This window comes from Oryza brachyantha, chromosome 5 (assembly GCF_000231095.2).
Source record: "Oryza brachyantha chromosome 5, ObraRS2, whole genome shotgun sequence".
NCBI lineage: Eukaryota > Viridiplantae > Streptophyta > Magnoliopsida > Poales > Poaceae > Oryza > Oryza brachyantha.
The window spans coordinates 16923698-16951339 of record NC_023167.2 but is presented as its reverse complement, the minus strand read 5'-3'; the positions used below and the strand labels follow the sequence as shown (position 1 = coordinate 16951339).

Genomic DNA, 27642 nt, shown 5'->3' with positions numbered 1-27642 from the left:
TGCCGCGTGCGTGCGAGTCAGTAGGCCACTCCCCGCCTCCGCTTTCGCGGGGGGACGACGGTGTCGCACGCTGCCAACGAGAAGGCGGCGGCACCGCAGCAGCAGCAGGGCCAGCGGGGACGGACGGCGACCGCGACCGGGACCGGAGCCCGGCTTTGCCTGCCCTGCCCTTCTCTCGCCCGTTTCTCGCGAACCCGTTGCCCTGCCACTGCCCGACTTCACGTGGCCGGACCGGAGGAAAAAAATAACACGAAGGAAATCTCTCGCCTGAGCACCGCTGCATCCTGGGGGGGCTCGCGTCGCGTTGCCTGCTGCGGATGCTTGCTACTGCTACTGGCCTCGTTGGATGCTGCTGCTGCTGCTGCTGCTGCTGCTGCTGTCCTGCCGCAGATGTGCCGCTGTACACCGGTCAATATAACAGTGCTAGCTCTGATCTCGGTTGCGGCTGCATGCCCATCTTGCCAGCAGACGTGACGCCCGGCCAGAGCCGTCGCCGGCCCAACCCCGCCGAGCAGATTAACGACCTTCTGTATCCACAATGATTTCAGCCGGTTAGTTCCCAAGATCGTAATCTTGTCTTGTCTTTGCATTGCATGTGTTGCTTATCTGCTGTCGCGAAAAGAAGTTTTGGCACTTGAGGTTAGAGTTGAGTTTGGATTATTTTTTAAGTAAACTGCAGTTTAAGTTAATATTCTCACCTCATCATCCACCAGTTTTCGTTTAACGCTACTACTAGCTAACTTCACCTTCTGTTTCAGCTTGGACCACCATCTCCACCTCCAAGTCGGGCAACTCCACCACCAACTGCACAATAGCCCTAACTCATCTTTCTTTCTTCATTTTTCGTTGATATGAATACGTATATAACAAATTTATTTATAAATTATTTTTTATTTGTAAATATATCATTTGGCATTTTTTTCTTATAAAAGTCAATAAATGACCCCTAAAAGTGGTCCAAACTAGTACTTAGCTAATAAATAGCTGAACCAAACTGTATTATACTCTTTTAAAAATTGTAGTCAATGTTTAGCTTTATCCTTTTATAAAAAGATTTACCTATAAATAATTTGCTCCGTTCATTTATGTACAATGTATAGCCCAATATGTATATTTGCAACACTTTTGCTATTGATCAAACGTTTGATTTTTTATTTTTCTGTCAAACACGCGCGCAATGCATGGGGGACTGGAGGGGAAGGACGTGTATGGGATTTTTGACTTGCATGCATGATTCCAGATTATCATCCAACAGTGACCGGATTTGATTGATGAAATTAAAATTTTTAAACATTTGATCACTAGGCGGACCCTATTTGCAAATAGTTGATGCTACGCAGTACTATGTAATTAGTTTTAATATTCATATATAATTAATACTTTATTTAGGTGTCTAAAGATTCGACGTGATGTTTTTGGAAAAAAAAATTAGGAACTAAACAGGGCTTAACCGTACCGCTTGTTTTCAAACTTCGAACATGCATGCAAGCTTAAGCTTGGGGTTGTTAATCAACACGATACACTACATTAGCTTAAGATTGGTTTAAACTCTACGCCCTTTAGTTCGTAATTTTATGATAAATTTTATGCTAAATGCAACTTAACGGCGGATCAATCTCTCGGCCAGACTGCATGTAATAGCCAAGCGTGGGGGGCGTGCGTGGGCATTGATTCGCATGACACCTTGCGTACATGTACGCCCCAGCGAAACCCGCACTGTTGGCTTAGCTGGGCACGGGCGTGCACTGCTGATGCACGTAGTACTTGTACGGGGGTACTACAGTAATACTTGTTGGCTCTCGCTGCCACGAATTTCGGGGGGCCGGGCCTGTGCTGACTGCTGCGCCACTGTGATGATCTGGTTCACGTCGTCAGACCGCGACAGCCTCGTGTCACGTGTCGCCAGCTCTGTGGCCATGTAAAACATTGGAGTAACTATTTCTCGCTTTAAGATTTTACGACTGTTCAAATATAATATTTGCCATTCGTGAGAAAATATGCGCTATCTTCCCGTCCTATAAGATGTAATCATCTAATTCTTACTAAATTATATCATATTAATTAACATATAAGTAAAAAATTAGATGATTAGTATGTATTGGACTCCCGATAATTTCTGTTTTGGGTTTGCCACTGACTATCACTAACCCAAAAATTAAGAAAGAGTTATAACCACCTTCTCGTTTAGATTACATAAGTGAATGTAAATTTATACCGTCCAAATAAAGTTTATCATAGTGACATCACTTAAATTATCACATATTATGTATGTTGAACAAAAGAACAGAGACATTTTCATGTTCAAAATCAGTACACAAGCACAAAAGTTATAACATGAGTACTTAACCAGAAAAGAGAGCACAATAGTCTCAACATGAGTACTCAACCAATACATAAGCACAATAGTTATAACATGTTATAGGGTCATTAGTTCAGTACATAATGAGGGGACTCCCAACATGGGTGTATACACAACAAAAAAACGTTCAAAACATTTCAACGCATACATGAAACATTCTTTCTTGTTGTCCTTTTATATATTTTCATCTTTGTTGGAGGATTTACTATAATTATGGGTAGTGCGTGTGTCGGCACATTCAACTGGAGCATGTGCAATACTGAGTTAGATGTCAGTACATACATGCAATAGATGAGTATAAGTTAAGCTGAGTAATAGTAACAAAGATCGCAGGTGAACGTCATTTGGAAGCAATTCATATAATCATACAAGCAACATATACATTGTACGTACATATATAATTTGTAATGTATGAAAGAGGCTAAATTAAAGTGTTGTTATGAAATCCAAACTACAAGGGCAGTGGAAGGCAATGCCAAGGTTGTGCTTGTCGATGACAAAGTAGTGCTTGTGTCAGGTGCAAAACAGTGTATCTCTGTTTGGCATGATTGTGCTACTGGAGCTCAATAAGGAAGATTTATGTATCCAACAACAACCAACTCAGATCAATGAGGAAGATTTGCGTAATGAACCTAAACCAAACCTCCACGACCTGACGAATCGACACTGTGCGATCGCCTCTTTCTTCGGCAACCACAAGCAGTGCTGCACACCTTTCTCCGAGCCCTTTTCCTCACCGCCACTTCCTCCAGCCCAACCTCCAACCACGCCTCCACCGCCGACCCTCCCTCGTAATAGATCTGCACCTCCATGGTAGGATTCTAGATCGCTAGGTTTGAGTCTAGCAGGTAGGGAATTAGGTTATTTGGTCACGAGTTTGTGATATTGAGGGGAATACCTTCTATCTTTGGTGACGAGGCGGCCATGGCAATCAACAGTGACTGCGAGATGATGACAGCGACATCGAGGACGGTGTGGACGACGAGGGCAGCGATGCTCGGCGGCAAGCTTCCCCTTAACGCCATTCTTATCGTTTGGTGTCTAGGGTTTTGGGGAAGACGTGTAACTGGGCGAAACTCGTCGGTTTAGAACCGTTGCCACCTCCCGTTCTTATATAGATGCGCTATGTGAGAGGGGCCCACAACCTTCAATGTGACTGTTAGTGCCCCTGATCAGGGCACACAGGCGGAGTGAGGATCGGTCTATGATCCCCCTCTTGGAGACTGTAACTAACACTCCAAACTTCCTCGTAATTGATTGAAGACCACATAAACCATATGTATGATCAAAACTAATCAACACACCTGGCTAATACCTTATCATACCTTTTCATATGTGTATGGAAGATACATTTGTTATTCTAATAGCATTATATTTACATCAATGCCACATATGGACTTTTTCAAGGTACTCCAAGTTTTATTTGGACCATTCATTAGCCATTGATCCAATGGTTAATATTTGTCTTACCCCTATTGGAGGTAAGACCTCATAATTAGGAAATATAAATATATAATAATGCTTTGCACCATTAAAGTGTGTGTGTGTGTCAATATGGTAACATGAACATGATATTACATACAATTTTCTACAATTGTTTGAACTATGTCTTGCAAAAAAATCATAGTTATACAAAATATCCTCAACCAATTTCTAACCTATTTAAAAACTAACATAAAACCCTTGAGTGAATTTGATATTAAAACACCAATTTCCAAATGCTACTATCATTTTTCAATCTAAATACACATTTCAAATGTTCAAAGAATCAAGATATTTGAATTATATTTATTTGAGTATCACTTATTACAAATTTTGAGGAAAGATTGTGTCTTGCAAACTACAATGTAATCTATATGCAAAGTTATCTTCCTGAAAACGTGCATGCAAAGTCATCAATGATAAGCTTTGTGCGCATGATATAATCGTGGAAGTGTGTTCCGTGAGAAAACTTGATGTGTCTTGCCTTTTTTTTTTCCATCCAAGCTATTTATTTGTTAATTGAGACATACAAACATACCTAAAACAACAAATATAAATTAACTATCAACGATGGAGATTGATTTGAAACTTTTACTTCCATAGACGTAAGGTGGAGCATCTTAAAATGACCCACCATATATTATTTTTTTCTTTCATACAACCTCCTTACCTATAGACCTGTAGGACTCTCCCTGACTTTTTTTAAATCTGTCACATCGAATGTTTGGACACTAATTAGAGGTATTAAATATAAATTATTAATAAAATCCACCGCATACTCTGGACTATTTCACGAGACGAATCTATTGAGCATATTTAGTCCATGATTAGAAATGTGATGCTACAGTAAACATTTAGTAATCATAGATTAATTAGATTTAAAAATTTTGTCTAATAAAATAGTCTTTATTTATCTAATTAGTTTTGTTATCGCTCTATATTTAATACTATTAATTAACGTCAAAACATCTGATGTGACAACCCTAGATCCAGGACTATAAGAAAGTCCATAGATCCAAAGAGCCACCGAATACTTCGCAAACGTTATAAAATCCCCTGCAAAGAGTAATAGTCCTTGTTTACGTTTTACAAAGGTTTCGCGGCGAGGACCAAGGGATTGACGAGACCAGGCGACAGCCCGCTCGACTCGACGACCTCAAACGTGCCCACGTCCTGCCCATCGGCGAGCTCCCAGTCAAAATGGCACACGATGTTGGCGAGCACGAGCTCGGCGAGCCGCGTGCCGAACGCGACGCCGGGGCAGCCCCTCCTGCCGGCGCCGAACGGTATGAACCGGAAGTCGCAGTGGTCCTTGCCGCCTTGGTAGTCGACGCCGGCGCCGTCGCCGCCGCCGCCGCTGACGAACCTCTCGGGGCGGAACTCGCCGGCGTTCTCCCACGCCGCCTCGTCCCTCCCGATCGCCCACGCGTTGATCATGACGCGCGTCTTCGCCGGGATGTGGTAGCCGTGGAGCTCCGTGTCCTGGACCGATTCGCGCGGGATGAGCAGCGGCACCGGCGGGTGGAGGCGCATCGCCTCCTTCATGGCCGCCCGGAGAAGAGCCATCTTCCCCAGCTGCTCCTCATGAACGACGGCGACGGCGTTGTCTCCTCCTACTCCGTGCGTGCGTGCGACATGTCTCACCTCTGCTTGCACTTTGGCCATTTCTGACGGGTTCTTGATGAGCTCGGCCATTGTCCATTCTATCGATTTGTAGATTGTGTCCGTGCCTGCTACGAACATATCCTGCAATGCAACAAGAGAAATTTGGATTGATTTGGTTGGTGATAGTTGGAGAGAGCCGAGGATGAATAAGAGGGGGCTACCAAGATGAATCCTTTGACATCGATCATGTCGAGCTTGTAGCCATGCCCGCCGCCGCCGCCGCCGTCGTCGTTGACGATGTGGAGCAAGTCGTCCATGAGGTCACGGGCCTCGCCGTCGTCGTTTCCGAGGCTCTGCTCGTGGTCACGGAGCGCCATCTCCAGAACCTCGTCGAGCTTGGCCGCTGTCCTCTTCATCCTCGCGTCGAGCCCCGAAGCCCAGTCTACCCAGCGGAGCCGCGGGAACACGTCGCTCACGGCGATTGTCTCGAGCAGGTTGGCGAGCTCCCCCACCGTCTCCCGGACCTTCGCCGGATCCAGGCCGCCGAGCTTCTTCCCGAACGCCGCCCTAGACACGACGGTGTTGGTCAGGCCGACGACGAGCTCGGTCACGTTGACGACGCCGCCGCTCGCCGCGCGGATCCGTCCCACGAACGACGCGACCTCCTCCTCCCGGAGCGCGCGGAACGAGTCAACCCGCCTCGCGCTGAGGAGGTGCACGACGGCGATGCGGCGGAGCCGGCGCCACCGCTCGCCGTAGGGGCTGAACGCGACGTCGCGGCAGTCGTACAGCGTGCCCCTCGCCGTGCGCTGCTGCGGCCGGCCGCAGAACACGTGGTCCTTGTTCCTGAGCACGGCCTCCGCCACGGGCGCCGAGGAGACTACGAGCGCGCGCACGGAGCCGAGCCGGAGCTGGAACAGCGGGCCGTGGCGCCGCGCGAGCTCGTGCAGCGTCCGGTGGTGCCGCCCCTTGCCGAGCTGGTGAAGGTTGCCGATGAATGGCAACGCCGGAGGCGACGGGATCACTGCAGCACGGCCACCGTCCGCACCGCCGGACGGCCTCAAGTAGCTCCAAACAGCGGCGACCAAACACGTAACCAAGAAAAGGAGGCACACGAGTATGCCGGGGCCGAGCTGCACGCCGGCCATGGACAGACACGCACGGTGCACCGTCTCGTCGTCGCCGTCGTCCCGTCGATAAAACTGATCAACGCATGACCACAAAAATGGGAAAAATCTGGCCGCAAATCAGCGACGAGGCAATTCCAAACGCAGTGATCCTTACAGGGGAGGAGACGATGCCACGTACGGCACACCGTGGATAAGTTTGCTGCTGCTGTGGAGGCACTGCCGTTAATGGCGACGTTGCCCGGCGCCATTAATTATTAATTAACAGTTTTGCTACGATCAAAAGTTTGATTTTTTTTCTTTCAAACACGTGCGTAATGCATAAGGCTAGGGAGAGACGTGTATGAGATTTTTAACTTACGTACACGTCTTCAGATTATTATCCAACAACAGTGACCGGATTTAATTGATGAAATTAAAATTTGGCGGATAATTATCGTCTGATCAGTTAAGCACGTGTTGTTTTTTCCTGGTCAGCCTGGGCCGTCGAGCATGGGCACTTGGGCTTTCGCAAACTTCTATATGGGCCGGCCGGTTGCAACGGTTGCGCCTTCGGCCCATACAAGTACGCACACTCGCGAAGTTTGTCCAGGTCACTTTTATTCATTCATTTATTTCAGTAAGCTCATATGAATAGCATACATGAAGAGATTACGAAAAAAAACAACTCGATCTCAAATCGACGAAACCATACCAAACGTTCCCCAGACTCCCCAGGTTCAAAATTTTCAACCATGGAACAAATGCGCGTGAATATAGATGAAATTTGGTGAAACATGATTGGCCACTGCGGATTAGTGGTGGTGCTGCGGGTCAGGGCCGCCGGGGACAGTCCTCTTGTCCCCGCCCAGCGATCTCCGCGTGTTCCACCTCGACGGCCGGCGAGCGCCACCGCCGGCCACCGAACATTCGACGGCGGCAGTACTGCTGGTGGTGAAGCACCCCGCCGCCGCCGCCGCCGGCAGCACGATCCGGCGGGCTTCCGGCACGGCGGCGACGAGCAGGATCATCAGAAGCACAATGCCGGTGACGCGAGCTGCTGCCATCCTACGTTGTCAGATGTACACTCGCCAAGATGTGTCGATGTCTAGTGGAATTGTTTGTCTCTAAGTATACTACTATATGATACTGGTGGCTGTAATTTATAGCTGCTTTTGTAGGCGAGTCGTGACGAACTTATGTTTTTTTTTTTGGTGCAGATTTGGCTGCTGGATAATCAGGACAGGATAGATCAGATTGTCCGAGTGGCCACCACTGGCTTAGATAGCTGATCAGGCGCAAACAAATTAGACGGCCTTTTGCTTACGATTCAATTACCGTGGTAGGGTCACCTTCTGCAACCATGTCTCAACCAACTCATTACTCTACTTTGTAACTTTGGAGTGTAGAGTTTTGTGATAATTAGTTTAGTTTCTGTAAAAAAAAAAGGTTCAGGGTTTGTACAATCTGATGATGAGGGCTTAAACATCTGCAAGATCACTACAATGGATATCATTGTGGCTATTGCTACTGGCAGGAGCAGTTCGCTGGATGAGAATCAGATCACTGTTCTGAATTTTCTTGTATCTGATGGTCGATCTCAATGCCCTGAACTGCCGATTTGAGTGGGCTTCCAACCGTAAAAGCTTGAGAAAGTTGGCATCTTCGTCGTGATAGATCCATGATGTTTTATTATGGAGTAGTATAGTACTTTTGCTGAAAGGATGAGCGCCTTTTAATCCAGGCAACGATTGAAAAGCTAGTTAGTTATAGTTATGCCTTTGAGCAGCAGCAGCAGCTCGGAAGCTTCCAAATCCATGCGAAAAATTGCTCTCTCCATATCAAAATATAAGGAAGTTTTTAAATGGTCTTGAGCATAAAACTTTTGACCATTAATTTCGTTCATAATATACAATCAACAAGTACAGAATTAATATCATATGCATGATACTAAACATGCAAATTATAGTTCACCTATTAATCAAAGTTTGTAAATGTTGATTTTCTTAAATTGTGAGTGCACTATATTTTCGCGCGAAGGGAGCAAGAGATAGTTGTGATTGGCTAAGGTAAGACAACAGATGGAGAAATTGTTATATTCTAGGATAAATTTTGAAGACAATATTTTTTATATATTTTAAACCAAGGGAGTACATAGCGTCAAAGCTGAGTCAAAGATCTAAATACATTTGGATTATGAGCTTGACTACGATACACTCTACTGGTAGTGTTCTACCACTAGTATTACCATCTATATAAGAATCTTGACCGTTGATGTAAAGTTCTACTATCAGTAGAAAAAAAATATTCTACTACAAATAGTTGTACTAGTATAAATAGATTCAATTCATTGGATTAGAAAAAATGATCTAGATTAGTTATACTAACAGTATAAAGCATGTAGAACACCTATTGGATTATATTGGGCCTGGGAATCAGGCTCAGGGTCTCTGATGAAATGCCATCTTTTACAGGTTCAAATGACCAGTAAGCTCCTCCTTTTTCTCCCGGCTTTCTTCAACTTATGCTTTAGCTTCCAAAGGCGACCCAATGACACTTCAGGAATCTGATGATGTATTATTTGCCGTATCCTCGCTTGGTTGATTTTGGGCTGAAAACAAACTAGGCTTTTCTTTAGATTGTCTTGGGGCCTCGCTCAGTCCCCATCTTGTATTCTCGTGTATCTCGTTGAAACTATACGAAGAGCAAAGCATTCTTCAATCAATTGGATTAGGGCTATTACACACCAGGAGCCTGAATCAATATAAAAATCCTTGTCTCCTTTCTTATGGATCTGCTCTTGCATATACATAGAATCCTACGCTCTATTGTACCGTAGTCGAATCTATGTCTGATAACAAAAAGATATTTTTAAACAATTAATAAGATAGATCAATACATATATATTATCACAATACAAACATACACGCTAAAAATTAACCTACATAAGTAGAAATACATATGACAACCGAATGATGATCTATGAAATTAACATCATGGTTGGCGGCACACCACCTGGAATGCTCCTTCACCAAGATATAAGCCACAAAGTTATCCTTGGGATCAATTTAGTCCTTGATATTCGGGACAATATGAAAGGTTAGGGACATTCCGCAAGCATAGTTTCAGGAGTTATATTGGCTAGATATTTGTTTTTTACTAGTAAGATGAATTTGTATGTTTATGGCCATGTTCGGCTCCGAGGCTACTGACTCCAAATTCCTTTTCGAGTGCATGCTTCCGAATTGCTAAACGGTTTATTTTTTGAAAATTTTCTATATAAAAGTTACTTTAAAAATCATATTAATCTATTTTATAAATTATTATAATTAATAATTAATTAATCATATACTAATATATTACTACGTTTTCAACGCCGGATAACTAACTCTCATACTACTCGTACGGAATGCGGCCTATGTAATGATATATCATATACTAATATATAGAACTATTTTTACCATCCTTGAAAAGACGTATAAAAATATTGTATTTTCTAGCGTAAAACTTAGGAGAGATATCAAAGTTCCACATTAAAAATTTGGTGCATCTAGTTATTTTCTCAATCACCGGTAAATTTCCTTAATCTATAATATCAATTTATTTTTTAAAATATGATTTTATAGGTGGCACGTAGAAAAGGTATGTACTTCCACTCCGGTGACAAAGCAAAAAACATGCAATCTACAGGTGTCTTTCATAAATTACACGGGAATTTTTTTATTTTTAAACCTTTTTAATAAATAATTTTAGAGTGAAGTGCACCAGCGGTTCCTAAACTTGTTTACATGTGTCATCTAGGTCCCTGAACTCTTAAAATATATTTTTAGGTCACCGAACTTGTCCGGGAGTGTCATATAGGTCCAAAGGGGCTCCGACCCACTCCATCCATTGACGTGGCATGCCACGGTGGCGTCTACGAGAAGGGAGAGAAAAGAATAAGTAGGAGAGATACTGACATGTGAGACCCACATGGCACCACCAACACGTAGACGCCACCGTGGCATGTCACGTCAGCGGATGGAGTGGATTGGAGCCTGTTTGGACCTATATGACACCCCCGGATAAGTTCGGAGACCCAAAAATGCATTTTGAGAGTTGAGGGACCTAGATAACATATGCACACAAGTTTAGGGACCGCTGGTGCACTTCACTCATAATTTTATTACTAAACCTCGGAGAAAAATATTTTCACCGTACAAACCTTTTGGCCACGCAATTATTTATTAAAAATGTTTAAAAAATAAAAAAAATTCATTACACGGGGGGTGTCTGCCCTCTTTTACCTTTGAGAGATTCTGAGCGTGCCTGGCCACTGTAAGCAAGACAGCTCAGGGTCAGCTCCAATGGTCGAAAAGCCCAGGTTTGGACGGGTTATGCGCCGCCGCAGCCGCAGCCGCAGCCGCAGCCGCTTGTGGTTGGGTTGTCGTGCTCCGTCAAAAGCTCTCTCAACTTTCACCGCCGATCGACGCAACTAATCGCCGCGCGCGGTGGCGGTGGCGGCCTTTGCGATTGCAAGCTTCCGATCGAGACGCATATCTCGTTGCATGCGTGCGCACGCACTAGATAGAGCGCAACATTTAACTTATACTATCTCTGTTTTATATTATAAAATTTTCTGAGTTTAACTGATTCGAATGTATGTTATTAAAGTCCCTTCTAACCTCAAATAAAACTTTTGTTATTATTGAATAGAAGGAAGAGCTGAAAGCCAACATCATCGTTTATGAGTCTTTAGTCTCCCATTATTTTTTCTAGTTAGCTTTTTTTTTTGGTGCATTTAATTTTTTTACTTTTCGTGTGCGACGTTTTTTTTCTCAGTCGTATAGCGTGGGATGAACGAAACTAGTAGTAAATATATATCCCATCGCTATATTGACGTCGTCTCCTTTGCTGCTACCCTGTTTTTTTGCTTTTGGCCGGTTGGATTTCACGGTGGCGGTCTGATGATCCCTGAAACGTCATGGTTGGCGGCACTCCACCAGGAATGCTCCGTCACCGATGTATAAGCCACGTGTCAGGTAACTATTGATTTGGGGTTTGTAACCCGAAGAAACTAATCTAATGCTAAATATTGATAGAAATATAATCTAATTTATAGATGATTTAGGGTGGATAAAAATAAATTAATCTAATACTAATCTATTAATAATCTATTGTAGCTAATCGATGCGACACCCAAGAAGATTTATGGAGAAATTATCTTCCTAGGGCAACACGTACAGGCAACCAAAGATCCAAAGACCTTGCTCTAGGACTCTGATATCATGTAGAAAAATATTAAATATAAAGAAATCATATGATCCACTGTATACGCCGTACATAGAAAAGTGATACTTGTTATACAAGGCAAATATTTTATCGTATCTCAATAAGATTTTACTATTATCTCTATATATTCTATTGGACTATGTTCTCTCTAACTATAGATATTTTATCTCTAACACAAGATTTATGTTTGAACTTTAACAGAGAAACTATGGATTATATTTTATTGGGTTAGTGTGGGGTTAGACTGTTAGAGGCAAGATTTGGGATAAATAAGTAGGAGGTGTTCCTTAGAGCAACTCCAACAGTTACCTAAATTCCGTTTCCCAAATCTGGTGTTTTAGCGAATTTCTAAACAATATGACAAAGAGAAAATTATTTTATCTCCAACAGTTAGGGATATCCTACTTGTCAAAAATGGATTTAGTCATCAAAACGGTTAGGGATATTCACGGCGAGTCGGCGGCGGCGAGACGGGGCGGGTGATCGGCGAGCTACAGTTATGGGCATCCAAGATATGTGGCTGGAGGTCGAGCTCGTGAGGTCAATCGAATGCATGAGGAGATCAATGTCCATATGTCTTTTTTGCTTTGGTCGTGAATCCATAGCTGTCAGCGTTTGTGGCCTAATCCATGGCGAGTCGTCGCGTTCGCCCGCAACGAAGGGAACAAGGTGACAACGCGCGAGCATGACTTCCTATCGCTGTGCACCGCCACCGCCAAGGATCCATCGTCTCTCCAGCCAAGCGGGCGTGCGGCGCCGGGCGATGGGCGAGCTGGCACGGGGTTGCGGCGCAGGATGGTGGGAGAGCGGGCACCGGGGCACTGCGGCCGGTGGCGGCCGGGAACGGGCCTCGATGGCGGCGAGACGCGGGCGGCGTCGGGCGTGCACTGGACCGCGATCAGGGCGACGGGACCACGACGCCGGGACTCCACCCAAAATAAAAAAAGTCGCACGTGAATTTTTCAGGCGGAGGCGCAAGAGAAACCCATCGTCGTACTTCCTAGATGTCAAGTGAAATCCGGACTCCTATATGCACACAAACGAAAAGATATGGTAAATTGCTAAAATTTGGGAACCCACATGACAAACTGTTAGAGGCAATTTTTCTTTTAATTTGCCAAAAAACAGAGATGTTAAGTTAGGATATAGAGCTGTTGAAGTTGCTCTAAACATTAAAGGGATGTCTGGGGTCCTTACCTTAAAGGAATGTCTGGGATACGATAACGCTACCTTATTCATAGAAGAGGAGAGTAGTGACCTATCATTCGTAGCAAGTAAAACTTATTGTTAGAGGTGGTTACAGGGCAAAAGACATGGCGTTGTCTTTACTAGAGGAACCAACAGGAGATAAGGAAGAAACTGGAGTGAAACCTCCACCAAGCCTGCGTTCATTCATCCGGCTTCCTAAGCCAGATTGTCTTGTTTTTCACACGCACGCTTCACAAACCACTAAACGGTCTTTTTATTTCAAAAATTTTCTATATAAAAATTGTTTTAAAAATTATATCAATCTATTTTTTATTTTTATAACTAATAATTAATTAATAATATATTAATCTTCTGATAAGTTTTCTGTGCCGGTTTGTAAATCCAACCAAGAACGCAACCTAAGAGTAATTTATTTCATCTCCATAGATTTAGTGAATTCTAATTGGTCGCTTGGATGCAACATCTAAGTGATATGTTAGCCTATAAAGCTATAATTAAAATTTTGTATTAAGAAAATTTGTTTTATTCATTCGCTCAAGTATATTTTGATGATATAACATTATGGAAAATGCACAATAAAATTTTAGATTGAGAGTGTCCTAATAAATCCGATCAGTGGTGCTGGGGATCTGGCCCTCCAGGACTAAGCCGCTTCTCGTCGTACGGCGCCGGCGACGACGTCTGATCGCCAGCCGCTACACCACCTCCCAGCCGCTGTGAGCCCTCGCCGTCGCCGCCACCATTGCCGTCGTCGCCGCTCACCACCGCCGTTGGGACGAAGCGGCGCCCCTGACCATCATCCCTGCCCTCCCGCAGCAGCGGCCGAGCCGAGACGGCCGTCTGCACCGCCGCCGCGGCGCAGATCAGCAGGACGGCACAGCAGAAGGCCTTCTTCCCTGCTCTACGCATATACTCTCTTCAGATAGTGAATCCTCAATTTCGTCAGTCCAAGAGGCTTAATTAGCTGCAGGTAATTAATCACATACACGAGCACTAGCTGTTGAGTAATTAAGACTAAAACTCAGAGCACGATGGGATGGATGGATGGATGGATGGGTCGATCCATGAGAGCTAGCTGTATATATAGGCCTGAGCTAGCAGCTTCGTGGCTGCATGCATGCATCGTGGGAGTCCATGTAACCACGACGTGGAAGCAACTTCGGGTGAAGCCTAATCGTAACATATCCTGATAGGCTGATTAATGTATATCCATCATCGTTTACATCAGCATGCATCATCTGTAAAACCTGTAAATTAATTAACCTAGTCGGCATGCCTGCGTGCAGTCGCCAGTCGATCTGTCCGCGTCATCGTGCAATTTGCAATACGGATCGAGCGCGATCGAACAAGATAGCGAACAAATAAATCTGCACATTACAGCTAGGTAATGTCTAATCCTCTAGTTCTGAATTTCTGATGGGGTTTACATCACGTGGTCGATGAACATCGAACATGCATACACCAATCGAGATAATCATCTGATCTCTTCGCCCCGTCAGATCAATCGATCGATCGATCTGTCGGCGAACGAGGATGGGACTGACCGGCCGGATCATATCGCGGCTGATGGATATGATGATGTGATTGGGCGGCGAACAACCGCCGGTGGCGCCGCATGTCGACGAGGTGCAAAGCGGGTGTTTAGATTTTTAAAATTTGTAGAAGAAGTATCACTTTAAATGTTTGACCGAATATTGGAAGGGGTTTTTGGACACGAATGAAAAAACGAATTTCACGGCTAGCCTAAAAACTACGAGATGAATCTTTTGAGCCTAATTAATCCGTCATTAGCACATATTGGTTACTGTAGCACTTATGGCTAATCATGGACTAATTAGGCTCAAAAGATTCGTCTCAAGATTTCTTCTATAACTGTACAATTAGTTTTTTGATTCATCTATGTTTAATGCTTTATTTATGTGTCCAAAAATTCGATGTGATGTTTTTGGAAAAAATTGGAAACTAAACAAGGCCAAAGTATTCCTAGGTTCACTGCGCGTGGTCTAGGGATGGGAATGTGCCAAAGTCCGTGGGTTCTTTTAAACCTATTTAATTTTTAAAAACTTTTTTAGCTTAAAACTCTATATAATTTTATTTTCAACCCATTTTAAACCCGGTTATTAAATTTTGTAGGCAAAATAATTAGGTCTATTACCACCTCTACGCATGGACTTTATCTTTTGCATCAATATATCTTCATATCTTATCATATGGATAAACACAGCTAATGACATGACGGCTAGCTAGCTCGATCCCCGTCTGGGGCCAGGGTATATATGACCACGTTTTAAATTTAGACAACTTTTTACTGGCTAGTAGTACATGATATCAATCAAAGCCCATCTTTTTCCCCATGCAAGATCGATCACAATATGTACTTTTAATTTATAGGAGCTTGTGATAAAGGTTTATAGGTTATACTACTAAAAAATGACTCGTTGCAGCTAGCTAGCTAGCTAGATAAGCAGCAATCTACTAAGAAACTTAGAGCAGTACAGTAACAGACTATAAGCTAACTATAAATATATTTTAGGAAGATAAGAGATGAGAGAGAATAACAGTGAGCTACATATTTGTAGCTAGCTGCAGCATGAACTCTAAAACACAATGTGTGTATGATGGGTGGGACTAGATATTAATTGTATGAGCAACTCTCCGGTGCATTTTGCTGGTAGTATAATACTACCGGTAGAAAAAAGGTATTTTTTACTTTGTTAAGTACTTAATTAGCACTATTTTGTAATTTTATTTTTTACAATAAAGATCACCATAAAAAGGATGATATTACCCCTTCAAATTTCTACTACACCTAATATTATTGATAGTATAATTTAATCGTGTTATGGATTAAATTCTACTATAAGTAAAATGCACCGGAGTCAGCCCATAGTATAGTAACTATTATATGAGTTGACTATCAGATTGACTATAGATGATTTACGCTAGTAGTTGGCTATACTATTGAAACTTACTCTTACTAGCTTGCTAGCAAATGGCTCAACTGCCAAAAACAACCACTTGATTAAACCAATTGACTAGAGACAGTAATGGAGGTTGATCTAACCAAAGATGAGATGAACATGAACGACCTAGTCACCCGCCACAATATGCCCATGCATGCTTAACAAATCACAGCTCATCGAACCAAAGATGACAAGAATGTGTCACAAACCGATTGAGCAAGTCCAATGCGTCGCCTTTCAGCTCGGCGCCATCCATGCATACATGCATATATGCTTCACAAATTACAGTTCAAGTACGTGCTCTTGCACTACGTGACGTACGTCCATTTTCACTGCTCCCAAACTGTAAATAAAGAGTGCTAGAGAGAAACTTCCCCAGTGTAGAAAAGCTGCCCAACTTTATAGTTTATACAAAGATCGTCAAACACACATGAAAGGTTGCAGATGACTCATCTGAACTTATTTTTTTGTTGAAGACGAGGGGAAACTGAACTGTATATTCTCAAATAGATTAATTATCATGGTGGCATATAATGATGCCACGTCACCCGTCTCATCTTTTCGCTTATACTTATAAGCTAAATTTTAAATTTTAAAACTTAAATTTAGGGTTTATTTTTAGATTTCTTCCTCATACTTCATCATTTGCTTTTTATTACTAACACATATAAAAGTATTACCGATAATTTTTTTAATTATCAATAAGTTGTTTAGTTTATGCTTAATATAAGTCAAAAGATGAGGCGGTTTAATTGGTGGATGCATCCTGTGCATTTCGTGTCAAAAAAGCTCATCTCTGTATTAATGGAATGTGCCTCTCCCCAACGGAACCGGATTCTCTGCAGTCAACTGCAGAGAATATTGTCACTGACATGTGGGCCCAATGCCTCCCGGGCCCACATGTCAATGGTGGTTGCAGAGGGTAGTTAACTACAGAGGGATCCCAATCCCTCCCTGACATGGTGTGAAGAACGTCTTGGCCAGCGGAGATTAAGGGCATGTTTGGGGGAACTTTAGATTCTGAGAAACACTGCTTGGTAGCTAGCTTTTGAGAATCTGAAAAGGCTCCTAAATCCAGCTTCTCCAGCTTCTAGATTCTTAGTTCATTTTTTAGAATGTGTAACTATATATTTTTAGAACCTGTGGACCGTTTAAGACAGCTTCTGACAGAAACAGTTTTTAAAAAAGCTGTAGCCGGTAGAAACTCTCCTAAACAAACCCTAAGTGCTTCTGGGTGGCACGGTGTGATGTATATAGACTTGAGTCGCGTCAGATCCTATTCATCCAGCATCAAGCATGGCTGGCCGGATGAACACAAGTATTAATTCCAGAACAAATCCACCCAAGTCAGAAGCTTTAACCCCTTTATTATAAAAAAATGTTTTTGTTTAAGAGGTCCAATTCATTGCATTTGCTTTTGTCTAATGATTTGTCATCGAATTTATCTTTAAAATATACTATTCTATTTTTTGTCAATTTTTTCTACTCGACCGGATTGGATGGGATGCTTTTTCCAGAAAAGAAATCCAAAATTTCTTTATTAACATCATTGGGTTCTCTCATCTAATTGGCTCCACTACATGATTATATAATTTGTTCCCAACGTTCTCCTTACGCAACATAAAAAAAAATCATATACGAGTATTATTGTTTTGGGCATAAAATTCATTTTTAGGCTTAAACTTTGTTCAAAGTTCATTTTTACCTTCAACTAAAACCAGTTATTTTTAGCTCCAGCTATGAAAACCATACAAAGGTGGTCTTTTTTTAAAAAAAAATCGTACTCCTATTGCACACTTACTTAAATGAATTTCAGGTCAGTGAAAACCACTATCATATCAATCAAAACCACCTTGCATTAATATGTTTTTAGGGATATATTATTATGCCTCCCCCCGACAGAGGTGGCGTGCGATCGATGAACCCGATGCCCTCAAAACTGACTGGAAATCTGGGAATCGATCGAGATCTTCGACAATCTGGCCCTGGATTCAGCACGCACGAAACACCCCTTTTTCTGGGTCCCCCGCGAGCGCGCGCGGCGCGGCTGCGCGATGCCATCTGTAGGCGAGAGCCGGCGTCCACGTTGCCCCGGTGAGCGATGCCATGGAATCAGGGATGGATGCCTCGCCTCGCCTGTCTGTCGCCGCACAGTGGCGCGCCGCGTGGTGAGCCGCTCGTCTCTGGCGGCGGCGGCGGCGGAGGGGATGATGCCCCAGCCCACGAGAAAGCAGAGGCAGAGGCGGAGGCGGTGGCGGTCGATCCATCCATCCATTGATCGATTTGGAGCTGCCGCCTGACGATGCTTGCCGCTTGCCACAGACGCAGCTCGCGTCCGGCTTAAGACAGCAATCTCGATCGGATGTGTCGTCGCATCCCGGTGCTGAGAGCGGAGTGTACCTGCGCACGTGCTACTTAGGTATGTTGCTCTCAACTTCCCACAAAGATTATCACTCTAGAATTCAAAATTCGTAGCTTTTTAAGGTACCCGGTAGGCCGGTAATGATCATGAGCCGTCCATTCCTCTGGATCCAACGAATCTGATTTTTTTATACTATATCGGTAGGTAAAATTGAAACTAAAATATATAACATTTACATAAATTTGTATGTAATACATCATGTTAAAATAGATGAACATGCAAATATATCATCGAAGTTTCAAATACAATATTTAATATGCTTATGAAAATACACGGTTAAATTTATTTTTTTCTACATTATTGTCTTTATTACTGGTAGAAGGTATTCTACAATACCCTAAAATTTATCCCATAAAAAAGGTCACTTTATGAAGCTAGTTGTCTTATTCATTACCTGATTAAAATTTCTCCACCACCTATAATAAAAGAAATTACCATCAGCATTCCTTCTAAAATCTAGCTTTGTTGTTTCACAAAAATTGAGCATAAATGAAACGACTTATTAACAAAATAAAAATTTGTACGCAAAACATATATATATAATAATAAACTATAATGAAAGATATAAAACTAACTTTAAATTTAAAATTTAAATTTTAGCTTATAAGCATAATTGAAAAGATGGGGGCGTAAATCTCTACTGAAAGACATTCTTCTTAGATGAATGGAGTTCATGGTTCGTTGTACAAACACAAACTTCACTTTAATTATTTGAACGTAATACTTTAATTTTGGCAAATGTCTATTTAACCCCCTGAAGTATTAGGGTTCATCCACTTAACCACATGAAGTATAAAAGTTGGTACTCTATCCTTAATGTATCAAATCAGTTCAAATAACTTACATAGTGGTTTTATAAGTGGTTTTTGACATGTGGACAATAGCAATGGAGCGTGTTAATTATTTTTTAAATAAGTGTAACGGTTTGAAAAATAAGCACATTGATGTAATATAAAATTGTTGGGCTTGTTGATCAATGAAAAGAATACATCGATTGGATTGACTTAGGCCAAATTAGCTAATGTATATGTCACAAAAGCAATATCATATACCACATAATCCAAATCACCGATATATCATCATTCATGTGGACAAAACTATCTTAGGAGATTATTTGAACTAGTTTGAATACTTCAGGGCATAGAATACCTAATTTCATATAATGGATGATTAAATAAACGAATATACCTATACTTTCGGGGACTATATACTCTTTTATCTAATTCTTGGACTTCCGAATGAAAATCAAGAGCATAATCTTGTGAATACCTAACATCTCGATCTATATTGCTAGATTCATACATAAGTAAGGTTCTCCTTTATTTTGGACATCCTGCTAAACTCTTGTGGGATAAACCTAATTAGTTTCAATGTTATGGGGGAGTAGAGTATCAAGGCTTTAAGGAAGGCTAAAACTGTTGGGTCAGGAGGGCAATGGACAAAACAAAACACAGAGAGATGGATCTAATATGGGTGCTGGGGCTCAAGCCCCCCTGCACGCTCGATTCCTAAAAAAGACAAGAGATATAGATAGTTAAAAGATAAAAGGTGGATGTTCAGCGACATCGAGTGCGGTCAATATGAGCTTGGAAGCGGCACATGATATGATCTATACGTGCAAAATTTGGACCAAAATTTCCGACACTTTTTTTTTCTAATTTTGTTAACAGTTCCAAAGCTTAAATCGGTCATTTACAGGCTTACAGCACGTGTGTCAACGATCGACTCAGTGGTCACTTGCAGTTCCTGATATCTATGATCTTTTATCCACGGACCACACGGTACTGGCTTGCTGCTCCATTTCGTCTTGTCTCGTCGTCCAAAAGCCACGTTGAAACCGTGCGCGTTGCGTGGTGGATCTGGGGTGGATTTGGTTTCTCGCCGCGCGGAGGCAGCTGCTGCAGCGGCGTGGGTACGTGCGTGCTCAGTCGACCGGATGTGGCTGCCGGCCGGCCGGCGGCTAGTCGGCACTGGAAAGGCACGGCGAGAACGAAAGGGCACGTATTGTGAGAATCTCCACTGAGCCGCACCCGCGCGTTGCGCCGCTCACGCGCGCACTGGATGAGAGCCAGCCAGCCACTTTCCAACCGACGTATGGGGGTGAGGTGGTTGCTGGTTTTCCACTCAAACGGTATTTCTGTAAATGAGAGATAATTTATGAATAATATTTTTTATGTGTTGCTAGTGATCTAAAATACAAGGCTAAAAAATTAAATATAATAAAAAGCTCTGAAAATCAATCCCAAGTTTAAGGTTCAAACTTTGGTTTATAAGCAGAAACAAAAACAACTATGTGATATTTCCTACATACATACAGATATGCTAATCTTGAATGGCACAATTTTAATATAAATATGATGTACTACCATTCAGTTAAAGGTGTAAATATTTCTTGCTTCTGCTTTATAACTTAAAATTTGAATTTTCAATATTAAATTTAGTGTTAATTTAGTGTTTTTAATCGTATTTTTTGGTCTTGATGCCTAAATAGCTAAGAATACATATATCCTAGTTTTATTTATAAATTATTTTTTATTTATAAATATATCGTTTGACTTTTTTTTCCTAAAAAACAAATAATCACCACTATATGTACTAGTTGCTAAAAAAACTCTAACATTGTGTTAGATGTGTTGTTGCATATAGTACGAAGAAGAGTACATGTCAGTTATAGCTGGCTAATTATTAATTAGACTTAAAAAAACTAAGAGTCCAAACTAGGTGTGATATCATATTTTATTATAGTTACGAACATACATTTCTGGCTAACAGGGATCTGATACCATATTTATTAGTGACTTCGTACCCAGTTAACATGGCAGTTAGAGTATTGTACATACCAACTCTGTTTCACAATTTAAAATTTTCTAGCATTTGCTAGATTTATATAGATGTTAATGATATATATATATATATATATATATATATATATTAATCAATAAATGAATCTAGTCATATCCGAAACATCTTATAATATGAAATGGTAGGAGTACATAACTAGAGAAAATATTACTTCTTCCATTCACAGTATATGATGTTCTAACACTAACTAGATACATCTATGATCAATAAATATGTTTAATTTATATGTTTAGATTCATTGGCATTTATATAAATCTAATAAATATCAGAACTCTTATAATATGAAATAGAGAAAATTGATCTTATAAGTGTCATGATTTTTAAGCATGTGTTAATGAGAAGCCATACTAAATTATATATCTTTTAAAAAAGTTCAAGTTAGAGTATTTTTCCAAGAAAAAGATAAAAGCATCATGGGGGTAAAAAGATTCTCATGAAAATTGATTCATGTAGATTAAAGGATAGTTTATATAAATATAAATTGCTAACCTTTGTTCGACGAAAATTTGGTGGGCTTGGTGCCGAATTTGGAGCCATCGAATGCGCACCTAGATCCATGCCAGCTTCCTTCTTCTCTAGATCTGACAAGGTGGCGATGGCACCGACCAATTAAGGTTTGGGTAGTTTAGGGTGGGAGTGGGGAGAGGTGGAAGAAGGTGTTCTGTTGGGGCTTAGAGGATGGTCATGGGTTGTGGACGAACGATGGTGGGTAGGAGAAAGTGATAGAGAGGGTTTCGCCAATGATTAAAGGGATGGTCGTGGGTAGCGGAGGACCAACAATGGGTGGTGGACATGGGTGGACCATAATATGGTGATGACGACACTAGAGATATGTTGATGTGTGAGGGTGGGGTGGTCTTTGTTGGAGAAGAGCTCTAATAAATGAGAAGAGTTAGGAGCCAGTGAAGGCCGTGAGCTGAGGCACCGCTTGAGGATGAATAGATGTGGGAGGGGTCCGGTTGGGTGTTGCCAACATCGGAGACATTGTGGAGAAAAAGAAGAGATAAACATGATAAGGTTATTGTTCACGAATAAATCTTAAAAGCAAGTGAGCCGTTTAGAATCCGACTAAAATCAAGGTGTCTTTTTATAGGCAGTACATCAGTACCTATATTAATCTCGCTGAGTTGTATTGTTACGTAGAGTTTTCCTTGTTAATTTTATACGGTGAAAATCAACTTCAAACTTTAAAGTCGAGTTTGACTCTTTTTCCCAATAGATGCATAGCCTAATACTCTATCCGTCCCTAAATATTTGACGCCGTTAAATTTTTTATATACGTTTGACCATTCATCTTATTAAAAAAATACTAGCATGTTATAGATATGACCAAATCTTATGAAACACTACCGAGGTAAAAATTATAAAAAATTTAAAAAACTACAAAATTATAAAAAAAATAGGAAATTAGAAGTTAACTATAATTTTAACAGTTCGGATATGTTTTTAGAAAAACATGGTCATGAGTTCTCCATGTTGCTACACAAGACCAGAAATTCTATTTGTCATAATACACCTATATTTATTTAACTATCAAATAAATCAGGTATTTTGTACCAAGAATCATGTGTATTTATCCTGCATACATATCAAGTTACAAACGTTACCTAAATTAATTGATATAGTAAGCTATGCAATATGAATTAACAAGTGATATTTGTAATTTGATTTTCTATAATAACTTAACTGGACAACGTACAAACATATCCATATATGTCTATAAGTCAAAAATACCATCCTCATGTCAAGTTTTTCATATAAACATGTACCTACATACAATTTTTATCTAATAAATTATTATAAATTTCCCTTTTCCCCTCCTTTTTCAGTAATGAATTTTGAATCGTTCGTAAATTTATTCTTTTCATCTTTTTTGCACCAAACTTCACTACAAATTAATCTTTAACATATATATTTTTCTACTAAATTTTCTCAAAATTTTTAAATTCTTCTTAAATTTAACCGGCCATACCGTGGTATACTGAAGTCGTGCTTCAGCGGAGACCATGATTACCGTGGTTACCACGGCAGTAACGTGAACCTTGCTATCTATACAATTTCGTGTCGTCTTGTCCTTGCTTATATAGAAGGTAATAGATAAATAAATATTAGTAGTATCTATACAATAAATTAGCATATGTTAGACTATATATTTATATTGGTCCATGGTATAGTGTTTACTATTTTATTAATATAAGTAGCTAAAACTAATAATATTTATCAATAGACTATCATTAAAATATATATTATAACAGTGGCTACAAATCTCGAGCTTGATCGAGTTTGCTTGTACGTTTAAAGCTCGGCTTGAGCTTGTATAAGCTCGAGCTCGCTTGAGGTTGGTTCGTTGGCAGCCCTACAGCCATGGACTGGTTCATTAGCGATGAAGCGGCAACACTACTCATCACCCCTGACCTCAGCTCACGCCATTGCCACTCGATCGGCGGATCACACGGAAACACGTCGCCTCCTCCGCCCGTGAATGGTCGCCATGGCCATGGCCATGGCGATGGGCTCTACCTCCACCCCCCGAATTATGCTCGTATCTTGCTCAATTCCGATACGACACAAAAAGCGATCGATCGAATCGATGGTACGTACACCAACGCGGAGAGCTTAATTGAACGGCGCCTCCCCATTCGTTCTGCACCTCCACCTCTCCTCCGCCGGCCTATATATACCCGGCCATGAAGCTCTCACTCCCCCTCGTGCAGTTCCGCTCGAGCTAGCTAGCTCACTCGTCAGCAGCAGCGGCTCGATCGATCGATCGCCGGAGCCACCGGCAGTGCAAGCACAGAAGGTGTTTGTTTGTTTCTTGGTTCGCCGGCCATGGTGGTGCTCGCGAAGTCGCCGGCGCCACTGGAGCAGATCCCGCTGGTGAGGTCGCCGGAGCCCGGGGACTACTTCGCCGGCGTGCCGGCGGTCGACCTCTCGGCGCCCGGCGCCGCGAGGGACGCCGTGCGGGCGTGCGAGAGGTATGGGTTCTTTAAGGCGGTGAACCATGGGGTGCACGACGGCGTGGTGAGTCGGCTGGAGGCGGAGGCCGTGCGGTTCTTCGCGTCGCCGCAGGCGGAGAAGGACGCGCGCGGCCCGGCCTCCCCGTTCGGGTACGGGAACAAGCGCATCGGCCGCAATGGCGACATGGGGTGGCTCGAGTACCTCCTCCTCGCGATCGACGGCGCCGCCCTCTCCGATGCCTCCCCTGCGCCGTCGTCCTCGCTCCGGTAAACTGTTCGACAGAACCGATCAGAACAGCACTCGTAGAATTGCTTCAAATCAATCATTCAATGGCGATCGATCGATCTCATGGTCATGGATCATCACGTCACGTGTGCGTCCATGCAGGGACGCGGCGAACGAGTACGTGGGCGCCATGCGTGGGATGGCGAGGACGGTGCTGGAGATGGTGGCGGAGGGGCTCGGCGTGTCGCCGCGGGGCGTGCTCGCCGACATGGTCACCGACGCGGCGAGCGACCAGCTGCTCCGGCTGAACCACTACCCGCCATGCCCGCTGCTGCAGAGCCTCATGCCCAACTGCAGCCCGACCGGCTTCGGCGCGCACACCGACCCACAGATCATCTCCATCCTCCACTCCAACGGCACGTCCGGCCTCCAGGTCGCCCTCCACAACGACGCCGCCGACGACGACGCCCCCCACTGGGTCTCCGTCCCTCCCGACCCCTCCTCCTTCCTCGTCATCGTCGGCGACTCCCTGCAGGTAATGACGACCAACCTACCTTCAATTCCACCTTTTGAATCCGCCGCCGGCAGCCATGCCCCATGCATGCACCAGTTGCAGACGCGTGATCAAATGAACCTAATGAACTGATCGATCGCCGCCGGCCATGGATGTGTGCACTACAGGTGATGACGAACGGGAGGCTGAGGAGCGTGCGGCACAGGGTGGTGGCGAACACGCTGAAGTCGAGGGTGTCAATGATCTACTTTGGAGGGCCACCATTGGAGCAGCGGATTGCACCGCTGCGGCAGCTGCTGGGCGCGGCCGGCGGCGGGGACGGCGAGGAGCAGAGCCGGTACGAGGCGTTCACATGGGGGCAGTACAAGAAGGCTGCCTACCTCTCACGCCTCGGCGACGACCGCCTGGCCCCCTTCCACCGGCAGCAGCCACCACCTGTCGCCATGCCACAGGTCCAGAGCTCCAGCTACCCTCCTCCCTGACACCGGTGACACTGCACTGCGCCACTGGACGACGAAGCTACTGATTAGCCAACACACCAAGCACGCAATCAATTCCACCCATCGCTCGATTCGATCCAGCCATGATATGATCCACCCCCGCCCCCCCCCCCCCCCTCATGGCTCCATGCCATTGGGGGGTAGCTAGATCCGTCCAACAAGGAGCTGGGGCCTGCAGGTCTCTAGGTGAGGGAGCAGTTTTTTTAGCAAACGGGTGTATGTACTTTATTTGTATGTCGTCTAAATAGTTATAAAAATATGAAAAAATTTCAAGATAGTTTAATATGAGTTATATCATTCCACTAACATGCAAGTTTAAATTCTAACTTCTATAAGTTATAGCAAAAATAACAACAATAATTATGAATATGCGCATACTTAGTTTTAGTTTTGTTTGTTTTTTTACAATCAGTAGAAGTTAAATTTAAACTTACATGTTTGTGGAGTGGTATAACTCATATTAATCTGTCTTGTCAATTTTTTTATATTTATATAACTATTTAGATAACATGCAAGCATACGGGTGTAACACTCTTGTGCTAAAAACTATTTCCCGGGGTAAGAAGGTACGGCTGGCTAGCTTGCTTGCTTGGATGGATGGATGGCCTCGTATGGAGACAAACATGCTTGGGCATGTCCTCTGGATCACTACAAGATCCTCTCTCCTTGGATGATTCCAAATGTGTACAGTATGATCACTGTATGAATGTACAGTGTAGGGTTTGTTTTGGTTTGGGTCGAAGAGGCACCAACCAGGGGAATAGGTGACACTGCTCGCTTGTATGTGGACCAAATAGAACGTAAGGCTCACATGTCAACGAGCAGTTTCAGTATTTTTCTTATTTTTAGTAAATACCATATATAAAGTTTGGTATCTTTTAATATCTAAAATAAGAGGTATTAAACTTTACATATAAAATAATGATATCTTGGTACCTTTTTAAAAATAGTAAAATAGCTCGTACTACAAAGGATCTGAATACCCAATCAGGGGCTTCTTAGCAGCAAGCTATAGGCTGATCGTGATATATGTGTGCGAACTAAGCAAGTGTGTGTGGGTTGTACTATAGTTGTGTGTTGATTGATCCTGTGTGTACGCCTATTTTGATCTGGATATAATTGGCAGGCATGTCGCATATATGTTGGTACGTGAAAGTTCTATGTTGGATCCACACCTGTTCCCGGTTTGGCGCACACACCGTATTTTTCTTTGGCTGCATGTCGATAGCTAGAATTGATGCTCTGACTCTTCCACGGCTTGACTCTTCCACGGCTCAAAATATCTCATGTACTCCATATGTAATTACCTTTTAATTCAATAATAACGTTTGACCGTTTGTCTTATTTAAAAAATATTAAAAATAAAAAAATATTCACACGTAAAGTGATATTCACAATTTATCATCTACAATAATAAAAATATTAATCATAAAACTTTTTTAAATAAAATGGATGGTCAAACGTTGATCATACAAAATACAAAAATATACTCTTTTTGAAACGAAGGTACTCCCTCCATCCCAAATTGATCGTCGTATAAGTTTTGGGTACAAAAGACCAAGCTCTATTTAATCAGCATTAAAAATCTAGATGGTGAGCATTGAATTGTATACATGCGAAACCAAAATTTGCAAATCATATTAAAGCCGAATGAATAGATGTATGTACGCATTCAATTGTTCGAATTCCAACTAATGCATAATACGCTATCTCCCTTATATGGTGATTAATTTGGAATGGAATAGTAGTATGTATTATGTAATAATCTAGAAAAAAAATGAACAAGGTAGAGTATAGTATTATACAAACGTCTTAAAAGCAAACTTGATGTACATACACAAAACAAAAATATTTTTTTTGTTTTAAAATTTGTAGATCACACGACATATTTACAAATAAAAAAAGTAATATATAAATAAAAAATTGTATACGTGTTCTTAGTGAACTAAAAGTCTAGGCTGAAAAGTAAAATACAATGAAAAACACAAAATTTACTCCAAATTTAGGATTGAAAATTTAAATTTTGGCTTATAAGCATAAGCAAAAACGAAAAATTAGGGTTGCTTGTGTGTTTGTGGAATTATTATATATATATATATATTAAAAAAGATTTATTTTTGAGCTATTCAGACCGCCCAACGAAAATGGGACACGTTGCCCAATTGG

The 27642-nt window shown here is 42.3% G+C and overlaps 2 protein-coding genes across 2 annotated transcripts; one reads left to right on the top strand and one right to left on the bottom strand.

The window, feature by feature from the left end:
* Window positions 1-4775: 4775 nt before the first annotated feature.
* LOC102704806 (cytochrome P450 71A1-like) lies at window positions 4776-6672 on the bottom strand. Its single transcript, XM_006654580.3, has 2 exons — window positions 5668-6672; window positions 4776-5587 (listed from the first exon to the last, which is right to left on the bottom strand). The coding sequence occupies exons 1-2, from the start codon at window positions 6592-6594 to the stop codon at window positions 4928-4930; spliced, it is 1587 nt and encodes a 528-aa protein (XP_006654643.2). The 5' UTR covers window positions 6595-6672; the 3' UTR covers window positions 4776-4927.
* Window positions 6673-24108: 17436 nt separating this feature from the next.
* On the top strand, window positions 24109-25586 carry LOC102699689 (gibberellin 2-beta-dioxygenase 3). Its single transcript, XM_006655423.2, has 3 exons — window positions 24109-24503; window positions 24625-24997; window positions 25144-25586. Exons 1-3 carry the CDS (start codon window positions 24109-24111, stop codon window positions 25456-25458), a joined length of 1083 nt encoding a protein of 360 aa, XP_006655486.1. The 3' UTR covers window positions 25459-25586.
* Window positions 25587-27642: the final 2056 nt, after the last annotated feature.